The 27,742-nt window shown below is 40.4% G+C and overlaps 1 protein-coding gene and 1 long non-coding RNA gene across 2 annotated transcripts in view; both read left to right on the top strand.

The window, feature by feature from the left end:
- The window catches only part of LOC101409020 (septin-14), a 98,991-nt gene extending 94,184 nt beyond the window's left edge, over positions 1-4,807 (top strand). The window contains exon 9 of the mRNA XM_087449212.1: positions 3,907-4,807. Within this exon, the coding sequence (XP_087305338.1) occupies positions 3,907-4,086 (180 nt within the window). The 3' untranslated portion in view covers positions 4,087-4,807. The remainder of the gene's footprint in view (positions 1-3,906) is intronic.
- A 15,208-nt stretch (positions 4,808-20,015) lies between these two features.
- Positions 20,016-25,507, top strand: LOC147913633 (uncharacterized). Its single transcript, XR_015556445.1, has 3 exons — positions 20,016-20,521; positions 21,562-21,634; positions 25,438-25,507. It is a non-coding gene; the product is annotated as an uncharacterized LOC147913633 (long non-coding RNA).
- The last annotated feature ends 2,235 nt before the right edge of the window (positions 25,508-27,742 follow it).

Here is a 27,742-nt window from a genome sequence, read left to right as displayed (position 1 = left end):
CTACTAAGATGATAATTTTCTCTTTTAATATGTAAATATCATAAATCACATTAATAACATACTGCTGAATCCTCTTACTTATGAGAAAGTCTCAATTTAATATTTTTTAAAAACAGCATTATACGGGCCGGCCCTGTGGCTTGGCGGTTAAGTGCGTGCTCTCTGATGCTGGCGGCCCGGGTTCGGATCCCGGGCGCACACCGACGCACCGCTTCTCCGGCCACGCTGAGGCCGTGTCCCACATGCAGCAACTAGAAGGATGTGCAACTATGGCATACAACTGTCTACTGGGGCTTTGGGGTGAAAATAAATAAATAAATCTTTAAAAAAAAAAAAATAAATAAAAAACAGCATTATTGAAAGCTAATTGAAATAACTGCACATATTTAAAATATACCATTTAACAAATTTAAAAATTATATAGTTAGAACAATTTTATGTTCCTAACAAAATTGAGAGGAAGTAACCGAGATTTCCCGTATACTTCCTGCTCCTATGCATGCATAGCTTACGCCATTATCTATAAGACTCACCAGAATGGCACATTTTTTTTTACCAAGAATGAACCTATATTGACACATCATAATCACCCAAAGTCCATAGTTTACCTTGGTGTACACTCTTGGTGTACATTCTATAGGTTTGAACAAATGTGTAGTGACATATATCCATTAGTATATCATATTGAACGTTTCGCTGGCCTAATAATTCTCTGTACTCTGCCTATTTACCCCTTCTTCCCAATTCCTGGCAACCACAGATCTTTTTATTATTTCCAAAGTTTTGCCTTTTCTGGAATGTCATAGTTACAGTCATACAGTATGTAGCCTTTTCAGATTGACTTCTTTCACTTAGTAACATGTATTTAAGATCCCTCCATGTCTTTTCATGGCTTGATAGTTCATTTCTTTTTAACACTGAATATTATTCCATTCTCTGAATGTACTACAGTTTATTTATCCATTCATTTACTGAAGGACACCTTGGCTGCTTCCAAGTTTCGGCAATGAAAGCGACATCCATGTGCATATTTTTGTGTGGACATAAGTTCCAACTCCTCTGGGTAATTACCAAGGAGCACAGTTGCTAGATCACATGGTAGGAGCATTTTTAGTTTTGTAAGAAAACACCAAAGTGTCTGTACTATATTGCATTCCTACCAGCAATGTATGTGAGTTCCTGTTGCTCTGCATCCTCACCAGCATTTGGTATTGTCAGTGTTCTGGATTTTGGCCATTCCAAAAGATGTGTAGTGGCATCTCATTGTTGTTTTAATTTGCATTTCCCTGATGACATATGACATGGAGCAGAGTTTTATATACTTATTTGCCATCTGTATATCTTCTTTGGTGAGGTGTCTGTTAAGGTATTTGGTCCATTTTTTACTCAGGTTGGTTTTTTTTTTCTTATTACCAAATTTTAAGAGTTCTTTGCATATTTTGGATAACATTCCAATGTCAGATCTGTAAATATTTTCTCCCAGTTGTGACTCGTCTTCTAATTTTCTTGACTTTTTCTTTAGCAGAGCAAAAGTTTTTAATTTTAATAAAGCCCAGCTTATCAATTATTTCCTCCATGAACTGTGTCTTCAGTGTTATATCTAAAGACATCACCATAAAAAAGATGTCACCATACCCAAGGTCATCTAGGTTTTCTCCTATGTTATCTTCTAGGAGTTTTATAGTTTTTTATTTTACTTTTCAGTCTATGATCCAATTTAGCTAATTTTTGTGAAGAGTGTAAGGTCTATGTCTAGATTCATTTTTTTGCACGTGGATGTGCAGTTGTTCCAGCACCACTTTTTGAAAAGACTATCTTCCCTCCATTATGTTGCCTTTGATCCTTTGCCAAAGATCAATGGACTATATGTTCATCTATTTCTAGGCTCTCTATTTTGTTGCATTCATATTTTTTTCTATTCTTTCACCAATATCATACTGTTTTGATTACTGTAGCTTTAGTCAGATTACTATAGTCAATCTTAAAGTTGGATAGCATCAGTCCTCCAACTTTGTTTTTCTCCTTCAATATTGTGTTCACTCTTCTGAGTCTTCTGTTTTGCCATATAAACTTTAGAATAAATTTTTTGATATCTATAAAATAACTTGCTGGCATTTTGATTGGGATGGCACTGAATCTCTAGATAAGGTCAGGAAGAATTGACGTCTTGACAATGTTGAGTCTTTCTATCCATGATCATGGAATATCTCTCCTTTTGTTTAGTTCTTCTCCAATTTTTTTCTTTAGGGTTTTGTAGTTTTTCTCGTATGGATCTTGTATATATTTTGTTAGATTTATACCTAAGTATTTCGTTTTTGGGGGTGCTAATGTAGTTGGCATTGTGTTATTCATTTTAGGTTCCACTTGTTCATTTCTGGTATATAGGAAAACAATTAGCTTTTGTATATTAAACTTGTATCCTGCAAACTTGCTATAATCTCTAGTTAATTCTAGTAGTTTTTTGTCAATTCTTTTGGGTTTTCAATATAGATGATCATGTTATCTGTGAATAAAGATAGTTTTATGTCTTCCTTCCCAATCTGTATACCTTTTATTTCCTTCTCTTGCCTTATTAAATTAGCAGACTTCTAGTACAATATTGAAAAGGAGTGGTAAGAGGGGACATCCTTGCCTTGTACCTGTTGTGGGAAAAAAATTCGTTTCTCACCAAAATGGTTAATTTTTGAAATGTTTACATGTTAAGATGAAGTTTATCTTTCTCTGATTTCTACCCTCACCCTCCCATCTGTAAGTAAAACATTTTCTCATTGATTTTTGCCATCATTTATAGACACCACACTCCCACAACCCCAGCCTTTCCAATCATTCTTGCCATTGTATCTAGATGCTCATTTGCTTCTCAGGGCAGGAAATGTAATTCCAAGACATATCTGACTCCAGCAGAGGGAAAAGTAATCTTTATTTACAATCATGGATCTCAACATTTGCTGCACACTGAAATCACTTGGGGAATTTTTACAAGCACTGATGCCTGGGTTTCAGTGTTAGTGTGATGTGATTGATCTGTGTGCAGCCTGAGCACTTGGAGATTTACAAGCTCACTGAGTAATTCTAATGGACATCTAGGGTTGAGAACCACTGGTATTAACACTGTGCTTGTGTTCTTCACAGGCATATAAGCCAGATGCTTAATATTGTGGCAGTGGAAGCCCCTTCAAAAAGTTAAACTGCAAATAAGCCTGTCCTTCATAGTTTTATGCCATACAAGCCATAGCTTTAAAAATCATACCTCCTCTGATGCATACAAGCAATCTTTATGTTGTTGAATAAATTCACATCAAAGATTCAGGCCTATCTCTAATGGAATCCAAGGTCATATCATTCCTTCATATGGCTAACCTGGTTTAAGTCAAGCAGATTAAATAAAACCCCACAAGTAAATAAAATGTAACTGAATGAGGTCCTTAAAGTTTTTCATTTCTTTCTATCATTATGCTAATTTCACTTAACAAGGAAATTATCAGCCTTTCTTTCAAAAAGTCTTTATCAATTAAAATCTCAAGAAATGTTTCATAATCCCTGCTATATTTTAATGTATGCATTTTCAGTGAGCATGGATCTATCAAATTTTATTTGAAGAGATTTGTGTGGGGAAATGTAGAGTGAGAAAATACACCTCATTAAAAAAAGTAAAAATTGAGTGTTATTCATAGCTGTAGGTTTTATTATATTTATTTCAGTGAGGACATATTTAAAATTAAAATCAAGAAAGAAGTTTCATATCTGAATTTTTAATTTAAAAACAATTTTTTGAGACTGTTATTAAGATCAAGCTCTACTCTGATAATTAGGGTATGTTTGATAATCAGAAAAAAAGACAAGCGTGATCCTGGGGATGTGCCACCATAGTGTGCTTTGAGTCACAACTTCACATTTGTTTCACAGCTACAGGACAAGTTTGAGCATCTTAAAAGAGTCCAACAAGAGGAGACAATGAAACTTGAGGAGGAGAGAAGACAATTGGAAGAGGAAATAATAGATTTTTATAAAATGAAAGCTGCCTCTGAAACATTACAGACTCAGGTGTGCACCAATATAAAGAAAGACAAAGATCGTAAGAAATAGTCCTCTCTTATCATTCTTTATGTTGTAGTGCCCTATCACTCTCAATCCTATCTTCCTGTGAGATTGTCTTCACAGAACTTAACTCTGATTGATGTTTTACTAATTTTTAAAATTTGTTTGCTTATTGTATATTTTCCCCAACTAGAGTGTGAGCTCCTTGAGAGTAGGTACCTTGACCATGTTGTTGGGTGCTGTATCTTCAGTGTTTAGAACAAAGACCAGCACAGATTTGGCAATCAATAAATATTTACTAAAGTGAAAAAAAGTCAAAAAATATGTAGCACAGTGTAAAAAGTGTTGGTTAGCTATGGGAATTCTTCTATCATAGCCCTGCCGGTGGCTCCAGTGCACAAGTATGATTTTTTTTCGTGTCTAAATAGAAGTAGATTTCTTGGGGACTCATAGGTGTAAAATGTTATGTTATAAAAACCTAATCCTTAGGCTCATTTTCCTTTCCAAATTCTACTGATAATGATCCTTGATAGTTTTTATTACAATAAAAGACTGATTTTTTAATTAGAACTCCTGTGCTTTGATGTTAGACTTTGTAAAACTAATATTAGAATAAAACCTTCAGAAGTTAGAGAGAACCAGAGAACAGTGGGAAACCATGAGGAACATTTGGATGATAATATTATGCCTATTTTGGGTATATGTTAAAACTAAAGTTATGAAAGTCTTAGAAAATAAGGTGGATTTTTTTGTCATTTCAAAAATTTCCTTCTGACTATATATCCTGAATTTTCTGTGTTTCTAATGTCAGTTCACCTATTTGTGTGGCTGACCTTCACCATGACTCACTCTATTAAAATGCTACATTTGGGGGCCGGCCTGGTGGCTTAGTGGTTAAGTTCACGCACTCTGCTTCGGCGGCCCAGAGTTCACAGGTTAGGATCCCGGGCATAGAGCTACGCACTGCTTATCAAGCCATGCTGTGGCAGGTGTCCCACATATAAAGTAGAGGAAGATGGGCACTGTTGTTAGCCCAGGGCCAATCTTCCTCAGCAAAAAAGAGGAGGATTGGCAACAGATGTTAGCTCAAGGCTAATCTTCCTCACACACACACACACAAATGCTACATTTGAGGATCTTTATATGTTTAGTCCAACTACATGTGGCATAGTGCATGGAGTTTTTCTCATGCTCCTTAAAAAAATGTTTTCTTCTGTTGTAATTTTATCACTGCATTCATTTCAAAGGCAGCATTTTTTCAGGATACCAGGATATTATAATTTAGCCTCAAAATATTGGTGAAAATACAATCTCTGCTCATAATACCTTTACTTTTTGAAAACGTTTATTTGAAAAATACGGGGAAAGGGAGGTACATTCACAATAATTTTTATATATATTATTAAATCACCTCACAGATTTTATTATTTGGGGGAAGAAAGACGTTTACAATATGAACTTTTGATGAAAACTCTAAAAGGACCAGGATCTTTGATTTGTTCACTTGTGTATCCATTCCTAGGCCTAGAACAGTGCCTACCCCATAGTGACAATTGTTCATTGAATAAATGAACACAATAATAGTATATTAGCTATATTACATGCATGGATAGTTTAATCTAGATCATTGACTTCAGAAGATAAACAATGTAACTTATCACTTATTTTAAATACGCTGGTGAATTTTACTGCTAAGAAAATTGATCTTCTCATTCTTACACCATAATCCTATGTTATTAAAGTTGGAGTCACCAATGTTGTTATATATATAAAAAACAATAACATTAATATTGTAAAAATTATCACTCTGTGGCATTTGAGAACAGAATTTTTAGGTAATAATGTGACAGTCCATAGTTTCTTTTAGAGATCAGAAGAATTCACCCTAAATGGGTGGTTTTTTTTAATTCCTTTTGCAAAGGTAAAGAACAAGTTATGATATAGTAGTACAAGATATACATTTGCTCTTTACATAATTGTTTTATAAAATAGTGTTTGTTTCCCATGTAGCTTTTAACTATAAAAATAAAATTGTTCTTTCTCTTTCAGATCCATTTTTATGTAAAACAGAGTTTCCAGATTTATGTAGCACAGAAAGTTTTAATAAGTCAGAGCTACTAAGGACTTATAAGTATACTTTGGTTTTCCTTGGTCTTTTTATTTGCTGGATTATTTATTTATTTGATATAATGTAAATTATATTTTTTAAAAATTTCAGTTTCCACTTGATCATTGCTAGTAATACACATTACAATAATTTTTGTACATTGATCTTGTATTGTGTAACCTTTCCAAAACTTGTTAAATTCACTAATAAGTTGTAATAGCTTTTTTGTAGATTTATTTGGATTTCCTAGGTATGTGATCATATAATCTCTGAATCAAAACAGTTTACTTCTTTTCCAAATTTTACGTATTTTATTTTATTTCATTGCATTCTTTAATTGACTAGGATTTCTAGTACAATGTTGAGTAAAAGCGATGAAAGGGGCATCACAACTTTGTTCTCAATTTTAGGAGGAAACAGATACAGTTTATTCTATCTTTTTTTCCAGATTTATTGAGATATAATTGACATAATTATGTAAGTTGAAAGTGTACACTGTGTTGATATGATACATATATAAACTGCAAAATGATTATCAACATAGCATTAGCTACCAAACTTTCTTCCTGTCACATAATTACCATTTCCTTTTTTTTTTTGCTTTTCCATTACATCGTTTATTTAGGGTTTTTTTTTATTTTTTATTTTTTTATTTTTTGTTTATTGCGGTAACATTGATTTATAACATTGTATAAATTTCAGGTGTACATCATTATACTTCTATCTCTGCATGGATTGCATCATGTTCTGATGTTCACCACCCAAATACTAATTACAATCCATCACCACACACATGTGCTGAATTATCCCTTTCGCCCTCATCCCTCCCCCCTTCCCCTCTGGTGATCACCAATCCAATCTCTGTCTCTATGTGTTTGTTTGTTGTTGTTATTATCTACTACTTAATGAGTGAGATCATACGGTATTTGACCTTCTTCCGCTGACTTATTTCACTTTGTATAATACCCTCAATGTCCATCCACGTTGTCACAAATGGCTGGATTTCATCGTTTCTTATGGCTGAGTAGTATTCCATTGTGTATATATACCACATCTTCTTTATCCATTCGTCCCTTGATGGGCACTTAGGTTGCTTCCAAGTCTTGGCTATTGTGAATAACGCTGCAATGAACACAGGGGTGCATGTATCTTTACACATTGGTGTTTTCACGTTCTTTGGATAAATACCCAGCAGTGGAATAGCTGGATCGTATGGTAGTTCTATCCTTAATTTTTTGAGGAATCTCCATACTGTTTTCCATAGTGGCTGCACCAGTTTGCACTCCCACCAGCAGTGTATGAGAGTTCCCTTATCTCCGCATCCTCTCCAACAATTGTTGTTTCCTGTCTTGTTAATTATAGCCATTCTGATGGGCATGAGGTGATATCTCATTGTAGTTTTGATTTGCATTTCCCTGACAGTTAATGATATTGAACATCTTTCCATGTGCCTGTTGGCCATCTGTATATCTTCCTTGGAGAAATGCCTGTTCAGATCTTTTGCCCATTTTTTAATTGGGTTATTAGTTTTTTTGAGGTTGAGATGTATGAGTTCTTTATATATTTTGGAGATTAACTCCTTATCAGATATATGGTTTGCAAATATCTTCTCCCAATAGTTAGGTTATCTTTTCATTTTGTTGATGGCTTCCTTTGCTGTGCAGAAGCTTTTTAGTTTGATGTAGTCCCATTTGCTTATTTTTTCTATTGTTTCCCTTGCCTGGTCAGATGTGGTGCTGAAAATATATTGCTGAGACTGATGTTGAAGAGCGCACTGCCTATGTTTTCTTCTAGAAGTTTCATGGTTTCAGGTCTTACCTTCGTCTTTAATCCATTTTGAGTTAATTTTTGTGTATGGGGTAAGATAATGGTCTACTTTCATTCTTTTGCAAGTAGCTGTCCAGTTTTCCCAACACCGTTTGTTGAAGAGACTTTCCTTCCTCCATAGTATGTTCTTGGCTCCCTTGTCAAAAATTAGCTGTCCTTAGATGTGTGGGTTTATTTCTGGGCTATCGATTCTGTTGCGTTGATCTGTGTGTCTGTTTTTGTGCCTGGACCATGCTGTTTTGGTTACTATAGCTTTGTAGTATATTTTGAAATCAGGGAGTGTGATACTTCCAACTTCATTCTTTTTTCTCAAGATTCCTTTGGCTATTCCGGGTCTTTTGTTATTCCATATAAATTTTAGGATTATTTGTTCTATTTCTGTGAAAAATGTTCTTGGGACTTTGATAGGGATTGCAATGAATCTATAGACTGCTTTAGGAATTATGGACATTTTAACTATGTTAATTCTTCCAATCCAAGTGTATGGAATATCTTTCCATTTCTTTTTGTCTTCTTCAACTTCTTTCAACAATGTTTTATAGTTTTCAGTGTAAAGATCTTTCACCTCTTTGGTTAGGTTTATTCCCAGGTATTTTATTCTTTTTGTTGCAATTGTAAATGGGATTGTATTCTTAATTTCTCTTTCTGCTACTTCCTTGTTAGTGTATAGAAACACAACTGATTTTTGTATGTTGATTTTGTAACCTGCAACTCTGCCATATTCATTTATTATCTCTAAAAGTTTTTTGGTGGATTCTTTAGGGTTTTCTAATAATTATATCAGACTTAAATGGATTAAATATACAAATCAGAAACAGATTGGCAGAGTGGATTAGAAACCATGATACAACAATATGCTGTCTTCAAAATCTTACTTCAAATACAACAATAGAGGCAAGCTGGAAGTAAAACCATGGAAAACATAAAATAAACAAAATAAATAAGTGAATTATGGTGCCAGTTATCAATGGATTGCCTCTGTAACACAACATCAACGTATTGCCCTTCATCGTTCTGCAATAATGGAACTGCACCCAGTAGGCATTTCTCTTTTGCACCTGGCATGAGTTAAGCTTTGTTAGAGAAGGTTTAGGACAAAGGGGCTTCCTTCCTGGTTCCAGGGTGCTTCCATTTTTTTCTTTTTCTGTCTCCTGCTGTACAACTAGCAGTGGCATATGTTGGGAATGTCTATAGGCAATGACCCCCAGTGGACTCAGTGGATCCCCCTGGATGGCTTCCTAGGGAGACTCAGTGGCACCTCCACAAGTAGAATCCCAGTGAATCCTGTAGTTGTCCCAGCCTCAGCCCACCTGCCGCTGAGAGGGAACAGAGCTTTCCTACTTGCCAGTCTCAGCCTGCTTTTCCCTATTTGCTAACTTCTGCCCTGATCGGGGACCAGCTTTGGCCCTGAGCAACCTGGGAAACTTCTCCGCCATCCCTGGGCTGCAACCACACCTACTCCAACAAGGTCTGAACCTACCCTTGTGAAGGGGTCCCCTCCCAAATTTGTTTCTTCCTTAGCTATTCTAATCTAATTTTTGGCTATTCTTTATAGTTCCCTTTACACTTTTATAGTTAATTGTTCATTATATAAACTATTCCTGCTCAATCTATTGTATGGTTTCTGTGTCCTCGTTGAACACTGATTCAAATAATTATATATTTTTTAAAAGATGATAAGTGCTAAGGAGAAAAATCAAATTGAAACAAGTTGGATAGGGAGTGTTGGGATAATGGGATAGTTTCTATTATAAATGGCATGGTTAAGACAGCCTCACCAAGATGACTTTGAGAACAGAATTAAAGATAATAAAGAAATTAGCCATGAAATCATCAGACAGAAAAGGATTCCAGGTGGAAGGAACATACATTGAAAGTCTTCAGGTGGGAGAATGTCTGGCATGTACCAGGAACATAATGGAGGGCAGAGGGACTGGAGCAAATGATACAGGGGAAGACTGGCCAAAGAGGAGGTCAGATAGAGGGTGGGATCGATTGTTTTCAGCTTATAGGCCATCATGAGGACTTTGACTTTTACTCTGAGAGAAATGGAGATCCCCTGGAGAGATTTTACAAAGTCAGGGTGTGACTTATGGTTTTAAAGGGTCATATCCAGTGTTGAGGATAGATTTTGGGGGGCAAATATAGAGGCAGAGAAACAAGTTAGAAAAATACTGCAATAATCCAGGCAGAATGATAGTGCAATGACATTTATCTAGCCATTGGAGAGTAACAAGGTACAGACTTACATACTCACAGCAAACAAAGAGAAAACTGTTCAAAATTTGTGAAATGATTGTTTCACTAATGATCAGTCTACATATGCAGTGGATGAAAGTCCACAAGCCCAGAAAAAAACACTCTTGGGATGAAGAACAATTCCAAGGAACTCTAAGTCAAACCACACCCAACAAACACAGATTCTAGAATTAGTTGAGATGCCAAGGCAATGGTGAAGGAACAGTCTTTTCAACAAGTAGTACTGGGACAACTGGATATCCACCTGTGGAATAATGAAGTTAAATCTCCACCTCACACCATATACAAAAATTAAGTCAAATGGATCAAAGAAGTAAATGTAAGGCCTGAAACTATCAACCTCTTAGGAGAAAACAGGACTAGATCTACATGGCTTTGGATTAGGCAATAGTTTCTTACATATGACACCCAAAGTACAAGCAACCAAAGAGGAAATAGATCAATTAAACTTCATCAAAAGTAAAACTTTTGTTCATGATCAAGGAAGTGAAAATACAACCCACAGAAGGGGAGAACATATTTGCAAATCTTTACATATCTGATAAGGGTCTACTATTGAGAATGTATAAAATACTCTTACAACTCAACTGTAAAAATACAAATAGCCCAATTAAATTGGGCAATACATTTGGATAGGCATTTATCCAAAGGAGATACACAAATGTCCTATAAGTACATGAAAAGATGCTTCAGATCATCAGTCATTAGGGTAAGGCAAATCAAAACCCAATGAGATATCGCTTCACACACACCAGCATGACTATAATGAAAAAGTCAGACAGTACCAAGTTTTGGTAAGGGTATAGAGAAATTGGAACCGTCACTCATTCACTGCTTGCTGTTGGGAATATGAAAGGGTGCAGTTGCTCAGGAAAATAGTTTGGCAGTTTATTGATGAATGAGTCCACAAAAGTGGTATATCCATGCAATGGAATATTGTTCAGCCATAAAATGGTATGAAGTATTAATACATGCTACAACATGGATGAACGTTGAAAACATGCAAAGTGAAAGAAGCCAGACACAAAATACCACATATTGTATGATTCTATTTATAGAAAATGTCCATTATAGGCAAATCCACAGAGACAGAAAGGAGAATAATGAATGCCAGGGGCTGGGGGAGGGAGTTATGAGGAATGACTGCTAACGAGTGTGAGGAACCTGTTCAGGATAGTGAAACAATTCTGAAATAAGATAGTGTTGATGATTGCACAACCTTGTGAACATATTAAAAACTACTGAATTGTACACTTTTTAAAAATTAAGACTTTGTTTAGAGCGGTTTGAAGTTCATAGCAAAATTGAGAGGAAAGTATAAAAATTACTCATATGTTCCCTCCCCGACATGTGCATAGCCCCCCTTCCCATTTTCAACATTTCCCACCAGAGTGGTAAATTTGTCATTATTGATAAACCTATATTAACACATCATAATCACCCCAAGTTCATAGTTTACCTTAGAGTTCTCTCTTCGGGGTATTCTTTCCAAGAGTTTCCACAAAGGTATGAGATGTAACCATCATTGAGGTATCATACACAGTATTTTTAATGCCCTAAAAATCTTGTACTACACATATTCATCCCTCTTCCTGCCCCTCTAAGGCCTTGGCAACCACTAATCTTTTTACTGTCTCCATAGTTTTGCCTTTTCCAGAATGTCATAGAATTGGAATCATGTGGTATGCAGCCTTTTCAGATAAGCTTCTTTCACTTAGTAATATGCATTTGAGATTCCTCCATGCTTTATGGCTCATTTCTTTTTAGTGCTGAAAAATACTCTATTGTCTGTATATACCACAGTTTAGTGCTGCAAAATATTCCCATTGTCTGTATATTCCATAGTTTTTTTAATCCATTCACCTCCTGAATGACATCTTGGTTGCTTCTGAGTGTTGGCAATTATGAATAAAGCTTCTATAAACATCTGTGTGCAGGTTTTTGTGTTAACGTAAGTTGTCAACTCCTTTGGATAAATACCAAGGAACACAATTGCTGGATCATACATATGAGTTTTCACTTTTGTAAGAAACCACCAAGGTGTCTTCCAAAATGGCTGTACCATTTTGCATTCCCACCTGCAATGCATGAGAGTTCCTGTCGATTCACATCCTCACCAGCATTTGACGTTCTGTGTTCCAGATTTTGGCTATTATAATAAGTGTGTAGTGGTATCTCATTGATGTTTTGATTTGCATTATCCTGATGACATATGATGTGGAGAATCTTTTTTTTTCTTTATTCATTATATAAATTTCCGGTGTACATCATTATATTTTGACTACTTTATAAACTACATCATGTTCACCATCCAAAGCTTCACCCCCGTCACTGTACAAATGTGCCCTTTTACCCCTTTTATCCTCCCCCCACACCCCACTTCTCTGGTAGCCACCCATCTATTCTCTATATCTATAGGTTTGTTTGGTGGTGTTATTTATCTTCCACATATGTGTGAAATCATACAGTATTTGGCTTTCAATGCTGCTACTTCCCAAGTGCCTCACTAAAAGGGACAAAGTCTGGGCTTTCCTTGGCATTTGGGGACAAGATGGTCTTTATGGCACCACCAAACAAACACCAGGACCAGAAGGCATGCTGGCTGGGACTGAGGGGCATGTAGAAGGCGTAGGAGAGGAGGCAAGATGAATATCAATTAAGGCCCCAAGCCCGGCTGGAAATTGGGGACTGTAGCTTGTTCCACTAACTGTTTAATTTCATTATGCTAGAGATTGTGGTCAGCTACCACCCTGAAACCTCAGTTCCAGAATTTGCCAGAACGGCTTTGATTTGGAATATGAATGCATCAATGCAATGCAAGGGGTGGGCTGTGGTTGACAGAGCTGATGACCCACCCCCTCAGCCAAACTGCAGCTGCAGTTCCTGCACACTGACAGGTTCACAGCATCCTACCTCAGTGCCTGCAGCCTCTGTTCTTCTCTGCTTCCCCTGACACACGTGGTGAAACCAGATGTGCAGATGAATTTACATATCAAGTTAGTGGAGATGGTAACTGATGGGATAAATGTCCTAGGCTCTTTGTTCTCCACGGGACACTCTGAGATGGTTCCACCCTATTTAATGGATGGTCTTCAGGAAGACTGAGTCTCAGTTGCCCTGATGGTGACCTTCTCATTAACATATGCTTTATTGGGTATTCTGCCTTCCCCATCTCACTTGATCTCAGTCTTCTGCTTCTAGAACTGTGGGAGAATGAATATCTGTGTTTTAGTCACCTTGTTTGTGGCACTTTGTTACAGCAGCCCTAGGAATGCACACAAGCCCTAACATATTAATAATTATATCAAATACAAATTGACTAAATATACAACTTAGAAGACAGGAATTGGCAGAGTAGATTAGAAACCTTGATACAACCATATGCTATCTTCAAAATCTTACTTCAAATACAACAATAGAGGCAAGTTGGAAGTAAAAGCATGGAAACCATAAAGTAAACAAAATAATAAGTGAATTATGGTGCCAGTTATCAATGGATTGCCTCTGTATAACAGCATCAGTGTGTAGCTTTTCATTTTCTGTTCTGCAATAATGGAGCTGGACTCAGTAGGCATTTCTCTTTTGCACCTGGCAGGGGTTAAGCTTACTTAGAGAAAGTTTAGGACAAAGGGCCTTCCTTCCTAACTTCAGGGTGCTTCCAGTTTTTTCTTTTTCTATTTCCTGCAGTACAAGCAGTAGTGGCACAATTCAAGGATGTCCATAGGGACTCACCCACAGTGGGTAATCCACAGTGGATTCAGTGGATCCCCTTGGATGGCTTAGTAGGGACATTCAGTGTCACCCCTACAAGTTGAATCCCAGTGAATCCAGTAGGCATCCCAGCCTCAACCCACCAGCCGCTGGGAGAAGACAGGGCTTTCTTGTTTGCCAGTCTCAGCGTGCTGTTCCCTACCTGCTGACCTCTGCCCTGACCAGGGACCTGTACTGGCCCTGGGAAACATGACAGTCTTCTCCATCATCCCTGAGCTGCAATCATTCCTTCTCCAACAAGGCCTGAAGGCAGCCTTGGCAAGGGGGTCCTCTCCCAAATTTATTTCTTTCTTAGCTACTCTACTGTAATTCTAGGCTATTCTCTATAGTTCTCTTTAAACATTTATAGTTAATTGTTCATTATATAAACTACCCCTACTCAATCTATTGATTCATTTCTGTGTCCTGATTGAACACTGATTCACATGATTATATATTATTTTATAAGGTGGTAAGTGCTAAGGGGAAAAATCAAAGTGGAACAAGTTGGATAGGGAGTGTCAGGACAAGGGGACAATTTGTATTTTAAATGACGTGGTCGATACAGCATCACCAAGATGACATTTGAACACAGAATTAAAGATAGTGAAGAAAATGAGGCATGAAATCATCAGGTGGAAGAGGATTCCAAGTGGAAGGAACACACAGCACAAGTCTTCAGATGGGTGAGTGCCTGGCATGTCCCAGGAGGATAATGGAGGCCAGAGGGACTGGAGCAAATGATACAGGGGAAGACTCGGCAAAGATGATGTCAGAGAGAGGCTGGGACCAGCTGTGTTGGGCTTATAGTCCATCATAAGGACTTCCACTTTCACCCTGAGAGAAATGGAGAGCCCCTGGAGAGATTTTACAATGTCAGGGTATGACTTCTGGTTTTAAAGGGTCACTCCAATTGTTGCATTGAGGATACATTGCGGCGGGGGGGGGGGGACAAATATAGAGGCAGAGGAAAAAAAAAAGAAGGATATTGCAATAACCCAGGCCAGAACAATGGTGCAATGTGGTCTACCCAGCCACGAGGGTGTAACAGGGTGTGGACTTACATACCCACCACAAACAAAGAAAAAACTAGTTAAAATATGTGAAATGATTGTTTCACTAATGACCAGTCTACATATACAGTGGGTGAAAGTCCACAAGGCCAGAAAAAACAGCTTGCATATAAAGAAAAATTCCAAGGAATTGTAAGTCAAACCACCCCCAGCAACCACAGATTCTAGAATTAGTTATGATGCCAAGACAATGAGGAGAGAATAATCTTTTCAAGAAACAGTTCTGGGACAACTGGATATCCACATGTGAAGGAGTAAAGGTGAACCCCTACCTCACACCATATGCAAAAATGTTACGTCTTCTTTCAATCAAAGATGTAAATGTAAGACCTAAAACTATAAAACTCTTAGAAGAAAACACGGCCTTGGATTAGGCAATGGTTTCTTACATATGGCACCCAAAGTATAAGAAACCAAAGAGAAAATAGATCAATTAAACTTCATCAAAAGTAAAACTTGACTGCATCGAAAGACGCTATCAAGAAAGTGAAAAGACAACTCACAAAAGGGGAGAATATATTTGCAAATCTTTACATATCTGATAAGGGTCTACTATTGAGAATATATCATATACTCTTACCTCTCAACGATAAAAATACCAATAGCCCAATTAAAAATGGGCAATGCATTTGGATAGGCATTTCTCCAGAGACAATATATGCCTGTCTGGTGTTGCGGCTGGTACGGCCAGCAGTTCCTGTGCTGGCCATCAGGTGGCAGCCTCCTGTGTCAGTGGTGCCCGCTGAGCTTTGCTGGAGCAACTGGAGAAAGGAGGAGTCGTGTGGAAGTCATGCTGACCATCCCACTGCCTCAGAATCCACTTGCACCTCCTATTACTAGTGTTGATCTCCGCCATCTGAGCAGGTCAAAATCGGGAAGGAGGGATCAAAGATCCCCCTATTTATTCATTCAGCAGCTATGTGCCAAGCCCTCACCTAGGGCCAGGAGCCCTAGTGGGCCCAAGGGTGGTGCTGATATCTACCCAATGGCCCCTGCCCACCAGAAGCTCAGTCTGGAGGGAAATGGACAAAAGCACAAAATCAGAGACGTGAAAGAGAAGAGCATGAACTGGAATGAAAATAAAGAGTGTCCTGCAGGGGGGGCTGGGGTCTCACTGGGCAGGAGGGTCTGAAAGGCCTCACTGAGGTGATATTTGCTGTGATGAGAATGACAGGAGGAGCCAGCTCTGTAGTCAGCGTACCAGGGAGAGGGCACTGCTGGTGCGGAGACAAGCAGGCAGAAGTGAGTTGGGCCAGAGGAGGTTAGAAAGGTGGGCACTGTGGCTGCAGAGAGCCTGGAGGACAGAGGAGGGAGGGGGAAGGCTAGACACGGGGCCTGGAGATAGTGTGAGGTATCTGCTCCTCTCTGACAGCATTTCTCCCGGCCCTGCACCTTTAAACTACAAATATTTGATATCTCACCATCTCTGTGGACCAGGAATCCTGCACGACTGAGCTGGAGCCTCTGCTCATGGCATCTTCCAGGTTGGGGCTGTGGCCTCGACTGAGGCTGCACCAGGGTGAGGTGTGCTGTCAAGGTCACTCCAGTGGGTGTGGTCAGGATCAGCTTGCCTGAGAGCAGAGCTCCTTTCTTTTTTTTTTTTTTTTTAATTTTTTGTTTATTGCAGTAACATTGGTTTATAACATTGTAAAAATTTCAGGTGTACATCATTGTACTTCTATTTCTGCATAGATTACATCATGTTCACCACCAAAATACTAATTACAACCCATCACCACACACATGTACCGAATTATCCCTTTCACCCTCCTCCCTCCCCCCTTCCCCTCTGGTAACCACCAATCCAATCTCTGTCTCTATGTGTTTGTTTATTGTTGTTATTATCTACTACTTAATGGAGGAAATCATACGGTATTTGACCTTCTCCCTCTGACTTATTTCACTTTGCATTATACCCTCAATGTCCATCCATGTTGTCACAAATAGTTGGATTTCATGGTTTCTTATGGCTGAGTAGTATTCCATTGTGTATATATACCACATCTTCTTTATCCATTCGTCCCTTGACGGGCACTTAGGTTGCTTCCAAGTCTTGGCTATTGTGAATAACGCTGCAATGAACACAGGGGTGCATGTACCTTTGCAAATTGGTGTTTTCAAGTTCTTTGGATAAATACCCAACAGTGGAATAGCTGGATCATACGGTAGTTCTATCCTTGATTTTTTGAGAAATCTCCATACTGTTTTCCATAGTGGCTGCACCAGTTTGCATTCCCACCAGCAGTGTATGAGAGTTCCCTTCTCTCCACATCCAGAGCTCCTTTCTATCTGTTGATCAGGGCACTCCCTCGGTTCTGTCTCGTGTGGGCCTCTACGTGGGGGAGCTCAGGATATCCATGCGTGGTCCACAGGTCCAGGGGTAAGATAGACTGAGAGAGAGAGAAACAAGGGGAGAGAGAAGAGGAGGGAACACAAGAGAGCGAGTAAGAGGGACCGACAGCCTCAGTGATGGAATCTGGGAAGGGATGTGCTGGCACTTGTGCTGGGTCTGCTGGTCAGAAGCCAGTCCCTAAGCACTTAGTGGTCCACAGGGACGTGTAGAACAGGCAGTGAGATCATCCCTGCAGGGGCACGCTGACCTTGACTCGAGTGTCCTGGGCGTGAAAGGCTCACTTCCTACCTGGGTTGAGCTCAGATCCTCCTCCCTGGGAGTGTTGCTCATCGGGGCCCAGGTGTGCCCTTTCGGGTTTCTTGGGTTCCTTTCTTATCCAGGGGAGAGAAGTACACCGAAATGGACTGAGTCCAGAGCAAGCAGGGTCCCACTCTACTCTTCCAGTTCATTCTCTTCCTTCCCCAGGAGGGCCAAGTCCTCAGGAGCCTCTCCTCACTGCTCACCGTCTTCTCTGCTCTGAGAGCACCCCAGTTAACCCTCTGTAGAAGACCTGAAGAGAAGTTTCCAGGTGGAAGGCCTCACTCTTTGGGAGCCCGAGAGTGGACATAGACCTCACACAGCGCTGGGCATTGCCCCCTCATTCAGCTGGGACCTCCTGGGAGGCAGCAACCCCTGGGGACAGGGCGTGGGCTGGTGGCAGGTCTCTAAGCCTCCCTGCAATCCCCACCCTGCCTAGTCTTTCCTGAGTGGGCACAGGCCTGCACATGCACACAACCTTCTAGTCTCCCAGAGATTTGTGGGAGCCCATCAAGACCGCTATGTTTGTCTCCTTACATGGGGCTTCCTCTCATGTTTCTGGCTAGTTCGCTGCTCTGTTGCTTGATCCATCTCAGGCAGCTGCGTAGTTGACCTTCCACGTCAGCTTGCCACCAAGATGGCTACTGTTTTCAGAAATGCTTGGGGGCTAGAGTTTTCCCACTTGTGCAGAAGTCAAGTAGGAAGCCTCTGACAGTGAAGCCACCCCCTTCAGACTTGCTCCCCCTTCATACAGGCATCTCACTGAGCTGCCCTGGGCAAAAACACCGCAGACTCTTACTGTTAGACTTGTCCCAAAGTCCTCGTCTGCTCTGGGGACGCAAACTCTGCTGAGGCTCCATACTGGCTGTGACTTTAAGCAGGTCATCCAATCTTCTGGACTTGAGCTTACTCACCGGTAAGATGGGGACAAAAGTTTGCCTTCATGGAGTCATCAGAGGAGACACAGTACGTGAAGATGCAAACCACTGCAGAGAAAGATGCCAAGCGATTGCCAAGTGAAAATGCCAACCTTGCCAAAGAAACAGGAGTTCACAGGGCTGAGGGAGGAATGCGGGCAGCCTGTCCAAACAACATGGAAAGTCACTGACAAGTGTGGCCCTGGCGCAGGTCGGCCCTGAACAGTCAAAGAAGAGAAATTAGACAATAAGGGGGACAGGAGAGAGGCTTGCAAGGAGAAAGATTCAAGTGTTGGAGGATCAAAGAGGCCTTAGGAAAATTGTGAGGCCCTGCAAGGTGTTTGCTGAAGTGCTATTATTGGTCAGAAAAATTGTGTCACAAATACCCAGTCCACTCTGGATTTATGCCTTGTTGGTTCTAGGAATCAGCCCTTACTTATAATTATAACCCACATTTTGTTAAATATAGGATATATTTATTTTTCATACCTTTTAATTATTTTATTTTTCCAGATGAAGTGCCAAGCATGGGTTTTCTCCATTGTTTTCTTTGCATGACTGGTCTCTATTTTCAGAAGTGGATTCCTGGTGCTCATTGCCCCTGCTAACCCCAGGGACCACCCTCTTTCACACCACACAATGGACGTGAGCCCCAAGTGGGCAGCGACCATGTCCTGCAGTGCTCACCAGTGAAGTCACAGCGTTGGGCACAGAGCAGAGACCAGAGGCTATTGTCTGAACGTTGAATAAACTAGTAAGTGAATGAAAGAGTGATGAATTAATGAGTGAGTGAATGAGGGAAGGAATGAGTGAATCAGTGAATGAGTGAAGGAATGAGTAAGTGATTGAATAGGTGAGTGAGTGAAGGTATGAGCAAATGAGTGAATTAATGAGTGAGTGAAAAATTGAATGAGTGAAGGAATGAGTGAATGGAGGAATGAATGAATGAGTGGGTGAATGAATGAGTGAATGAAAACACTTAAGCCGGGATCCAAACAGGAAGAGCCTTTATTTCTTCTCTGGACTCTGCCCATGTTGTGGGCCCCGGGGCAGGTTCCTGTCTCTCCCGGCTTCAGTTTGCCACCTGTCCCCTGAGAGGCTGGTCTGGAACTGCATGATCCTAGCTCAGGCAGGATGAGGCCTGGGCTCTCCCCCAGACGTGAGTCTGGCAAGGACGCTCTCGGGGGTGCACGAGTCTCCCTCCAACGGGCGTACGCGGGTGGAGGCGCGGGGCGGCCGGGCCTTGGGTCCGCGGCCGGTTACGCACACGAGGACCGCGGACAGCGCGTGCGTGTGATCCGCCGCGCCGCGCGCATGCGCAACCCCAACAGCTACGGCTGGGCTGGTCGCAAGGGCCCTGTCCTCGCCAACTGCTCCGTGACCCCGACGTTGGCTGGGCGTTGGAAGAATCCCTGTATCCTGAGGTGTGCGGCCTGGTGGTGCGCGCTGTGGGGTGGAAAACAGAGTGTGGGAGATTCCCGTCTCCCCAGAACTCCCAGCCCCTGCATCTCGGTGCAGCCAGTGCCCAGAGGCAGTTTCAGAAGAGGTTCCAGAGCCAGGAGAGACTGGCCTATGAGCCCGAGAGAGACGCGCCTTTCGTTCTCCCTCTGGGCTGGACTCAGGGGAAGGAGAACCCTTTGCTCTGCGTCCCAGTCCTTTGTTGCGGAGGTCTGCTTGTTCTTGTTCTTGTATGGAGGGACGAGCTCCTTCCGTGAAAGAGGCGGAACCCTGACCCCAGTCAGCCTGCAGGTGAGGGAGCCCATCCCTGTCTCCAAAGGCAGCACCATCTCAGCACCACTGTGCCCGCCCGCTGTCTTCACAGGAGCACAGCTGTAGTGAAGGTTGATGCTGCCTGGCCAAGGAGACAGAAGTGTTTTGGCTCATTTATGCCTCATGTAGGGTGAGTTGATGCATTTATTCTGGGTTGACTATAAGGATGAAGGGGTCAGGACTTAAATCATTTTGTTCAAATCTATGTGGGAATGACCTGAAAATGGCAACTTGCCCTAGAGTTTTCTCATGTCTGGTAGCCTATTTTGTTTCTGTGATGGGGAAAGAACTAAAATGATCCTATATTTTACCCTTTGGGAAAAAGAAAACAGCAAACCTTGGCTTTTCTTTAAAGTGATATAAAAAGTTATTGATATCCTTCAAATTTTGTTTGAGGGTCACTGCATAGTATAAAAGGCAGCTTTCTTTGAAAGTGTCTTATTCTAATGATCAGCCCATTTTTGGTATAGGGAGGAGAGTTTTTCACGGTTCCCCGATGAGAAAGAGCCCTGGACCAGATGTCAGAGAAACTTCCAGTGTGTGCTTGGACCAGTCAGGCTCCCTGTCTGGGCCTCAGTTACTTCATCTGTAAAATGGGGCTAGGATGGTGGACCTAAATGGTCTCCAGAAATTCTTGCAGTTCTGACAGCTGATAGCTTTAACTTAAAAATGTTCCTGAAGCCATGAAACAGGTGATGCAAATAGTTTTTTCCCTGAAGAGTCATAAGCTAGTAAATATAAAAACTAGAGGGACCCAACTCTAAGATGAATGATTTGAGTGAAACTCTTTCACACCTGTGTGTCATGAAAAGTTCCCCTTTCCGTGCTCCCTGCGCAGGTCCTGCTCCTTCTGTATCACCAGAGTTCATCGTTGACCTTGAACACTTTTCATTGGTCTTTCAGGAGGATTTGTGTTCAACCTGATGAGTCCCTGAATATCGTACCCAATGAGTCACTCTCAATAATGCTCACTAATTCCAAGTCCTGTTTTTTAAAATCCTGCCCTGTTCTGGGCAAGTTTTCTAAGCAAATCTCAGTGTCTTGGTCCGATTGAATTGTGGTGAAGATATCCCCGTGTACACTCATGTTTTCTCCCCTTTGATGTATTTCGCACATGGAATAGCTGCTTTGAAAATCAAAAGATAAACCTTCCACTCTGTCCTCTGCCAGCTACCCTCCTGCCAAGAGAGACACTCTAAGCTGCACGTGCTTCACCTTGGGAAGATCAAGGCGTAAATTCAAGGTAAAATTTCATCAGTGTGAAGATTAAGGTTAGGGTTGCTCACGCCCATGCTGCTGGCTGGAGCAACTCTGCACCCCCTCTTCCTGTGGCTGGCATCCCCCATCCTTTCCTTCCGAGGTCGTCTTCCCCCATTTCGCTGGGGGTGGGTTTTGTTGGGGTGCGATTTGTGGGGTTGTGACCTATATCCTTCGGGTTGGTTGGGGCTTGGGGCTATAGCAAGTGCCTAGTCCTGCTTCTCCTGGGACAAAGACACATCTCAAAGTTGAAAGGAAACAAATTGCCGTCCTTTTTATTTTTTAAAACAGATTTATTGTGATATGGCTCTCATGCCATGTAATCCACCCATTTAAAGTATACAGTTCAATGGTTTGTAGTATATTCACAGAGTTGTGCAACCATCACCACAATAGTAGAACATTTTCATCGCCTCAGAATGAAACCGTGGACCCATTAGCAGTCCCTCGCCACTCGCCCTATCTCCACAGCCCTAAACAACCACTCATCTACTTTTTATCTCTCTCTATTTGCCTATTTTGGACCTTTCATATACACAGAATAATACAATATGTGTTCTTTTGTGACAACTCCTTTAATATATCATGTTTTCAAGGTTCATCCTTGTTTGTAGTGTATCAGTAATTCATTCCGTTTTATGCCAAATAATTTTCTATTGTATAGAAATACCATATTTTATTTATCCATTCATCAGTTGAAGGATATTTGAGTTGTTTCCACCTTTGGGTATTATGAATAATGATGCTATGATCATTCATGTACAAGCTTTCATGTTTTCATTTCTATTGGGTACACACCTGGAGTGGAATTGCTAGATCATATGAAAACTCTATGTCTAAATTTTGAAGAATTGCCAGACTATTTTCCGTTTTTTATTTCTGCCAGCAATGTATGAGCATTCTAATTTCTCCGTATCCTTGCCAACACATCTTAATATCTATCCTTTTAATTACGATTATCCTAGTGGATGGGAAGTGATATCTCATTGATTGTGGTTTTGATTGCATTTTCTTCCTAAATAATGATGTTGAGCATTTTTCATGTGTTTATTGGCCACTTGTATATCTTATTTGGAGAAATGTCTGCTCATTAAAAAATGTCCAATTTTTTGAAGTGGGTTATTAGTTTCCTTATTATTGAGTTGTAAACATTCAATATTCATTCTACATGCAAGTCTCTTATTATATATATGAAGAGCTGGTATTTTGTCCCGTTCAGCAGATGTTCTTCTCACTTTCTTAGTACTGTTTTTTGATACGCACATATTTTTAATGTTGATGAAGATGAAGTCCAATTTATTTATGAAACCATTGCCCAACTCAAAGTCAAAAGTTTCATTCCTATATATTTTATTTTAAGAGTTTAATAGTTTTATCTCATATTTAGCTGTTGGATCTATTTTGAGTTCATTTTTGTAAGTGCTGTGAGGAAGGAGTCCAACTTCTTTCTTTGCATGTGAATATCCAGTCATCTCAATACCATTTGTTGACAACACTATTCTTTCCCCATTGAATTGTCTTGTCACTCATCAAAAATCAATTGACTGTAAATGTGTAGGTTTGTTTCTGGACTCTCAATTCTATTCCATTGATCTGTATGTCTATTTTTTGTAACAGTACCACACTGTCTTCATTATTGTAGCTTTGTAATAAGTTTTGAAATCAGGTAGTAAGTAATAATCAGTAATAAGTTTTGAAATTTAGTTTTGAATTCAGATTGTTTTGGCTCTTCTGGCTCCCTTGCATTTCCATATGAATTTTAGCATTGGCTTGTCAGTTTCTGCAAAAGAAGGCAGCTGGGATTTTGCTTGGGATTGCATTGAATCTGTAGTTCTATTTGTGGAGTGTTGCCATCTTAATAGTATAATGTCTTCTGATCCCTGAATATGGGATGTCTTTCCATTTATTTTGATCTTCATTAATTGCTTTCAATAATGTTTTGTAGCTTTCATGTACAAATCGTGTACTTCTTATGCTAACTTTATTCCTAATTATTTTATTGTTTTGGATGCTATTGTGAATTAACTTATTTTTCATTGTCAGATTTTTCATTGCTAGTATATAGAAATAAAATTGATTTTTAAATTGGTGTATAATATTATATTAGTTTAAGGTGTATAACATAATGATTCTATATATGTATATGTTGCCAAAGATCACCACAATAAGTCTAGTTAACATGCATCACCTCACATAGTTACAAAATTTTTTTCTTGCGTAAGAACTTTTAAAATCTACTCTCTTAGCATCTCTCAAATATACAATATGGTATTGCTAACTGTAGTCAGCATGCTGTACATTACATTCTTGGGACTTATTTATTTTATAACTGGAAGTTTGTACCTTTTGACCCCCTTCATTCATTTGCCCAACCTCCACCTCCCCAACCATCAATTTGTTCTCTATATCTGTGAGCTCAGATTTTTTTAAATTTTAGATTCCATATTTAAATGAGATCATATGGTCTTTGTCTTTTTCTGTCTGACTTATTTCACTTAGCATAGTGTCCTCAAGGTCCATCTATGTTGTTGCAAATGGCAGGATTTCCTTCTTTTTATGGCTGAATAATATTCCATTTTATATATATATATACCAAATCTTCTTTCCCCATCCATCCATCAATGGACACTTAGGTTGCTTCCACGTCTTTGCTGTTGTCAATAATGCTGCAATGAACAGGGAGGTGCAGGTATCTTTTTGTGTTAGTGTTTTTGTTTCCATTTGGGTAAATACTCAGAAGTCGAGTTGGTGGATCATATGCTGGTTCTATTTTTAATTTTTTGAGGAACCTCCATACTTCTTTCCATAGTGGCTGCACCAATTTATATTCGCATGCAACTGATTTTTTTTTTTTATTTATCTTGTATCCTGCAACCTTGCTAATCTTGTTTCTCAATTCCAATAGCTTTTCCACGTATTCTCTGTGATTTCCTGTATACATGGTCGTGTCATTTGCAAATAGAGATAGTTTTACTTCATATCCTCTAATCTAGATGCCTTTTATTTCATTTTCTTGCCTAAGTGACATGGCTAAAATCTCCAGTAAAATGTAGAATAGAATTGGCAAGAGTGGCCATTGCAGAGCTTCCAGTATTTCTCCATTAAGTATGACATATGTGAGCTGTGGATTGTTCACAAATGCCCTTTACCAGGCTCAGGGAGTTCTCTTCTGGTTCTACTTTCTTGAGTTTCATGAAATGGTGTTAGATTTTGCCAAATGATTTTTCTGCACTTAGTGGGAATCAGCTTTTACAGCTGCTTTTAAACCGTAGAATCATCTTCCTTTCCCTCTTCCTCTGTCTTTCTCCCTCACACAAACACACAGAACCTCTCTGCAAGCAAATAGAATCCGGATATTAAATACTTGCTGAAAGATCGTTGAATGAATAGTCTAGACCTCTTGATCCCAGTTACCCTTGCCCTGGCTGCTGTGTAACTGGGGGTGGGCCCCACTCCAAACAAGTAATGACAGAAATTCACATATTAATGATGATTTCCAAGGGTGGTGGCTCCCTCTGACATGCACATGCCATCATATTCCCTTCCCTTTACTGACTGTAGAGTGAAAACATTTAGCATTAAGGGAGAGGATTGTGCAGGAAAGAGCATATATCAAGTGTGTGTGCTAAAAGGTAACAATAAATAGGCAAAAATTTGACTTACCCAAGAAAAGTGTTAAAGGAAATATGACATACTCTGTACAGACCTTCCTGGTGTGGAAGTCCACATTCTGGAAATACTGTTTCTGGTTAATTTTCTGAGGCCTCGTGTATTGCTTTTCTCTTCCAGGAGTCTGGGTGCTGACCATGTTGTCAGCCGGCCTCACGAGGGTGAGCATTCTGTTCCACATCTCGGGCTGTTACAGGTAAGAGGCCTTTGGGGTCATTTGTGTGTCTGCAGCCAGGAAAGTGTCAGCTAGGCTTTTCTCAGAATTCCTGGGCAGTGCCGGCAGAGCCCAACATGCAGTATGAGGTCTAGATTGGACGGACACTTCATCTGCAAACTATCTATGGCACTGAGTTCCTAAGGCCCTTAAATAACAGTGATTCTAAAGTGAAAATGGAAAGAACAAAGGTATTAGCATTGTGTTCATCGGGATTCTCCAGAAAGCAACCAATAGGATACATACACCTGCGCGTGCGTGCGCATGCACATACACACACACAGATGTGTGTATTTGTATGTGCAGAGAAAGATTGATTTTAATATATTGCTCGTATGATCTTGTGGGCTGGCAAGTTCCAAATCTGTAGGCCAGGCTTGCAGACTAGAAACTCAGGCAGGTGTCTAGATGCTGTAGTCTTGAGGCGGATTTTCTTCTTTGGGAAAACTCAGTTTTTGCTCTTAAGGCCTTCGACTCATGAGGCCCACCCACATGGTTGACAGTAATCTCCTTTACTTAAAGTCAACTAATTGTATGTGTTAACCACATTTACAAAATACCTTCACAGCAACATGTGATTAAATATCCAGTTTGATTAAATAACTGCATACTATGGCCTGGTCAGGTTCACATGTAAGACTAACCATCACAGCCCATGCTCCCTCAACTTGGCGCCCACTCACATCTCCTTTAGCTGTATTTAATCTCCAAATAAAGACAGAAGAAAGTCATTATTCTTCCTAACATGGTACAGCTATCCTGTGTACAACTCAGAACATACGAATACTCTCCCAAGGAGGATGCAAAGTTCTTGGGTGATGTTCACTCTTTTCCTTGATATACATACTGTAATTTAAATAGTACAATGTGAAGTTAACTATTATTGACACATCTTATTTTATATGTTATTTTATATGACAAGAAGATAAGAAAGAGAAGAAAAGAAATTTGTTCGATATACATACACAGTCTGCAGTCTTGGAAGACTTCCTGCAGTGGGGTTCTTGGGTTGAGGCTTCTCTGCAAGGGAGTGGAGTGTTTTCTATCTTTGGAAAGGCACATGGAAAGGCAGTCATGTTGGTGAACTTTTGCCTCTTGCAGCACCAGTGCCAGCTCCAGAGCTAGTGCCAGCTCCAGTGCCAGGTCGACCTCCAACTCCAAGCTAACACCACCTTCAGTGCCAGACCTCGCACCAGTCTATACCAAATCTGGAATGAGATGCATATCTGACACAAGCCCAAGAGCTAGATGTAGTACCAGCCAAGAGCTAGGGCTAACTTCAGTTCCAGATCTTGCAACAGTTCCAGAGCTGGCAGCTCCAGTGCCACTTCCAGATTTAGAGCCAGTGCCAGTTGCAGAATTAGAGCCAGCTCTATCACTAGATCTAGTATCAACTCTAGAGCTAGAACTAGTTCCGACATCAGCCCTAGAACTACACCAGCTCCAGAACTAGCTCTAGCACCAGCTTCAGGGCTAGAACCAGCTTCAACACCAGCTCTATCGCCAACTGCAGAGACAGAGGCAGCTCTGTCATCAACTTATTTGGCAGCTCCAGCACCAGCTCTAGCACCAGCTCTAGAGTTTGAATCAGACACAACACAAATTCCAGAGTAACAGATAATGATAGGAACTGAACTAAAGCCTGCTCCAGCACCAGCTCTGGCAACACAATAAACCTACATGCAACTCTACAGTTAGAGCCATCTGTGGAGATAGTGTCAGTGCCAGAACTACCTGAAGCACCAGCTCCAAAGCTAGAGAAATCTCCAGTGCCAGCTCAAGATCTAGAGCCAACTCCAGCAAAGGTCAAATGCTAAGGCTATCTCCATCATCAGCTTCAGCACCACCTCAAGAGCTTGAATGATCTCTGAAGCCAGCTCCAGAGTCAGAGCCAATTTCAGCACCAGCTTCAGCACCCGATCCACTGCTGGAGCCAGTTCTATTATCAGCTACAGAACTAGAGCCAGCATTGGCTCTATAACCAGAGCCAGCTCCAACATCAGCTCTACCAACAGCTCTAGCACCAGAGTTCAAGCCAACTCCACAGCTAGAGCCGATCCCAGCTCCAACACCCACGTCAACTCCTGAGATATAGCCAGCTCCAGCTTCAGCTCCAGTGCTAGTTCCAGGGTCAGGGTTTGTGTTCTTCCATCAGCTAGAGCTGGCTTGAACACTATCTGTAGCACCAATTCCAGAGACATGGGCACATCT

The sequence above is a fragment of the Ceratotherium simum genome, chromosome 26 (genome assembly GCF_057802395.1).
Source record: "Ceratotherium simum simum isolate JZ-2026a chromosome 26, ASM5780239v1, whole genome shotgun sequence".
Classification (NCBI taxonomy): Eukaryota; Metazoa; Chordata; class Mammalia; order Perissodactyla; family Rhinocerotidae; genus Ceratotherium; species Ceratotherium simum.
Note: the sequence above shows the minus strand (reverse complement) of the source record. Positions and strands in the feature narration are given on the sequence as shown.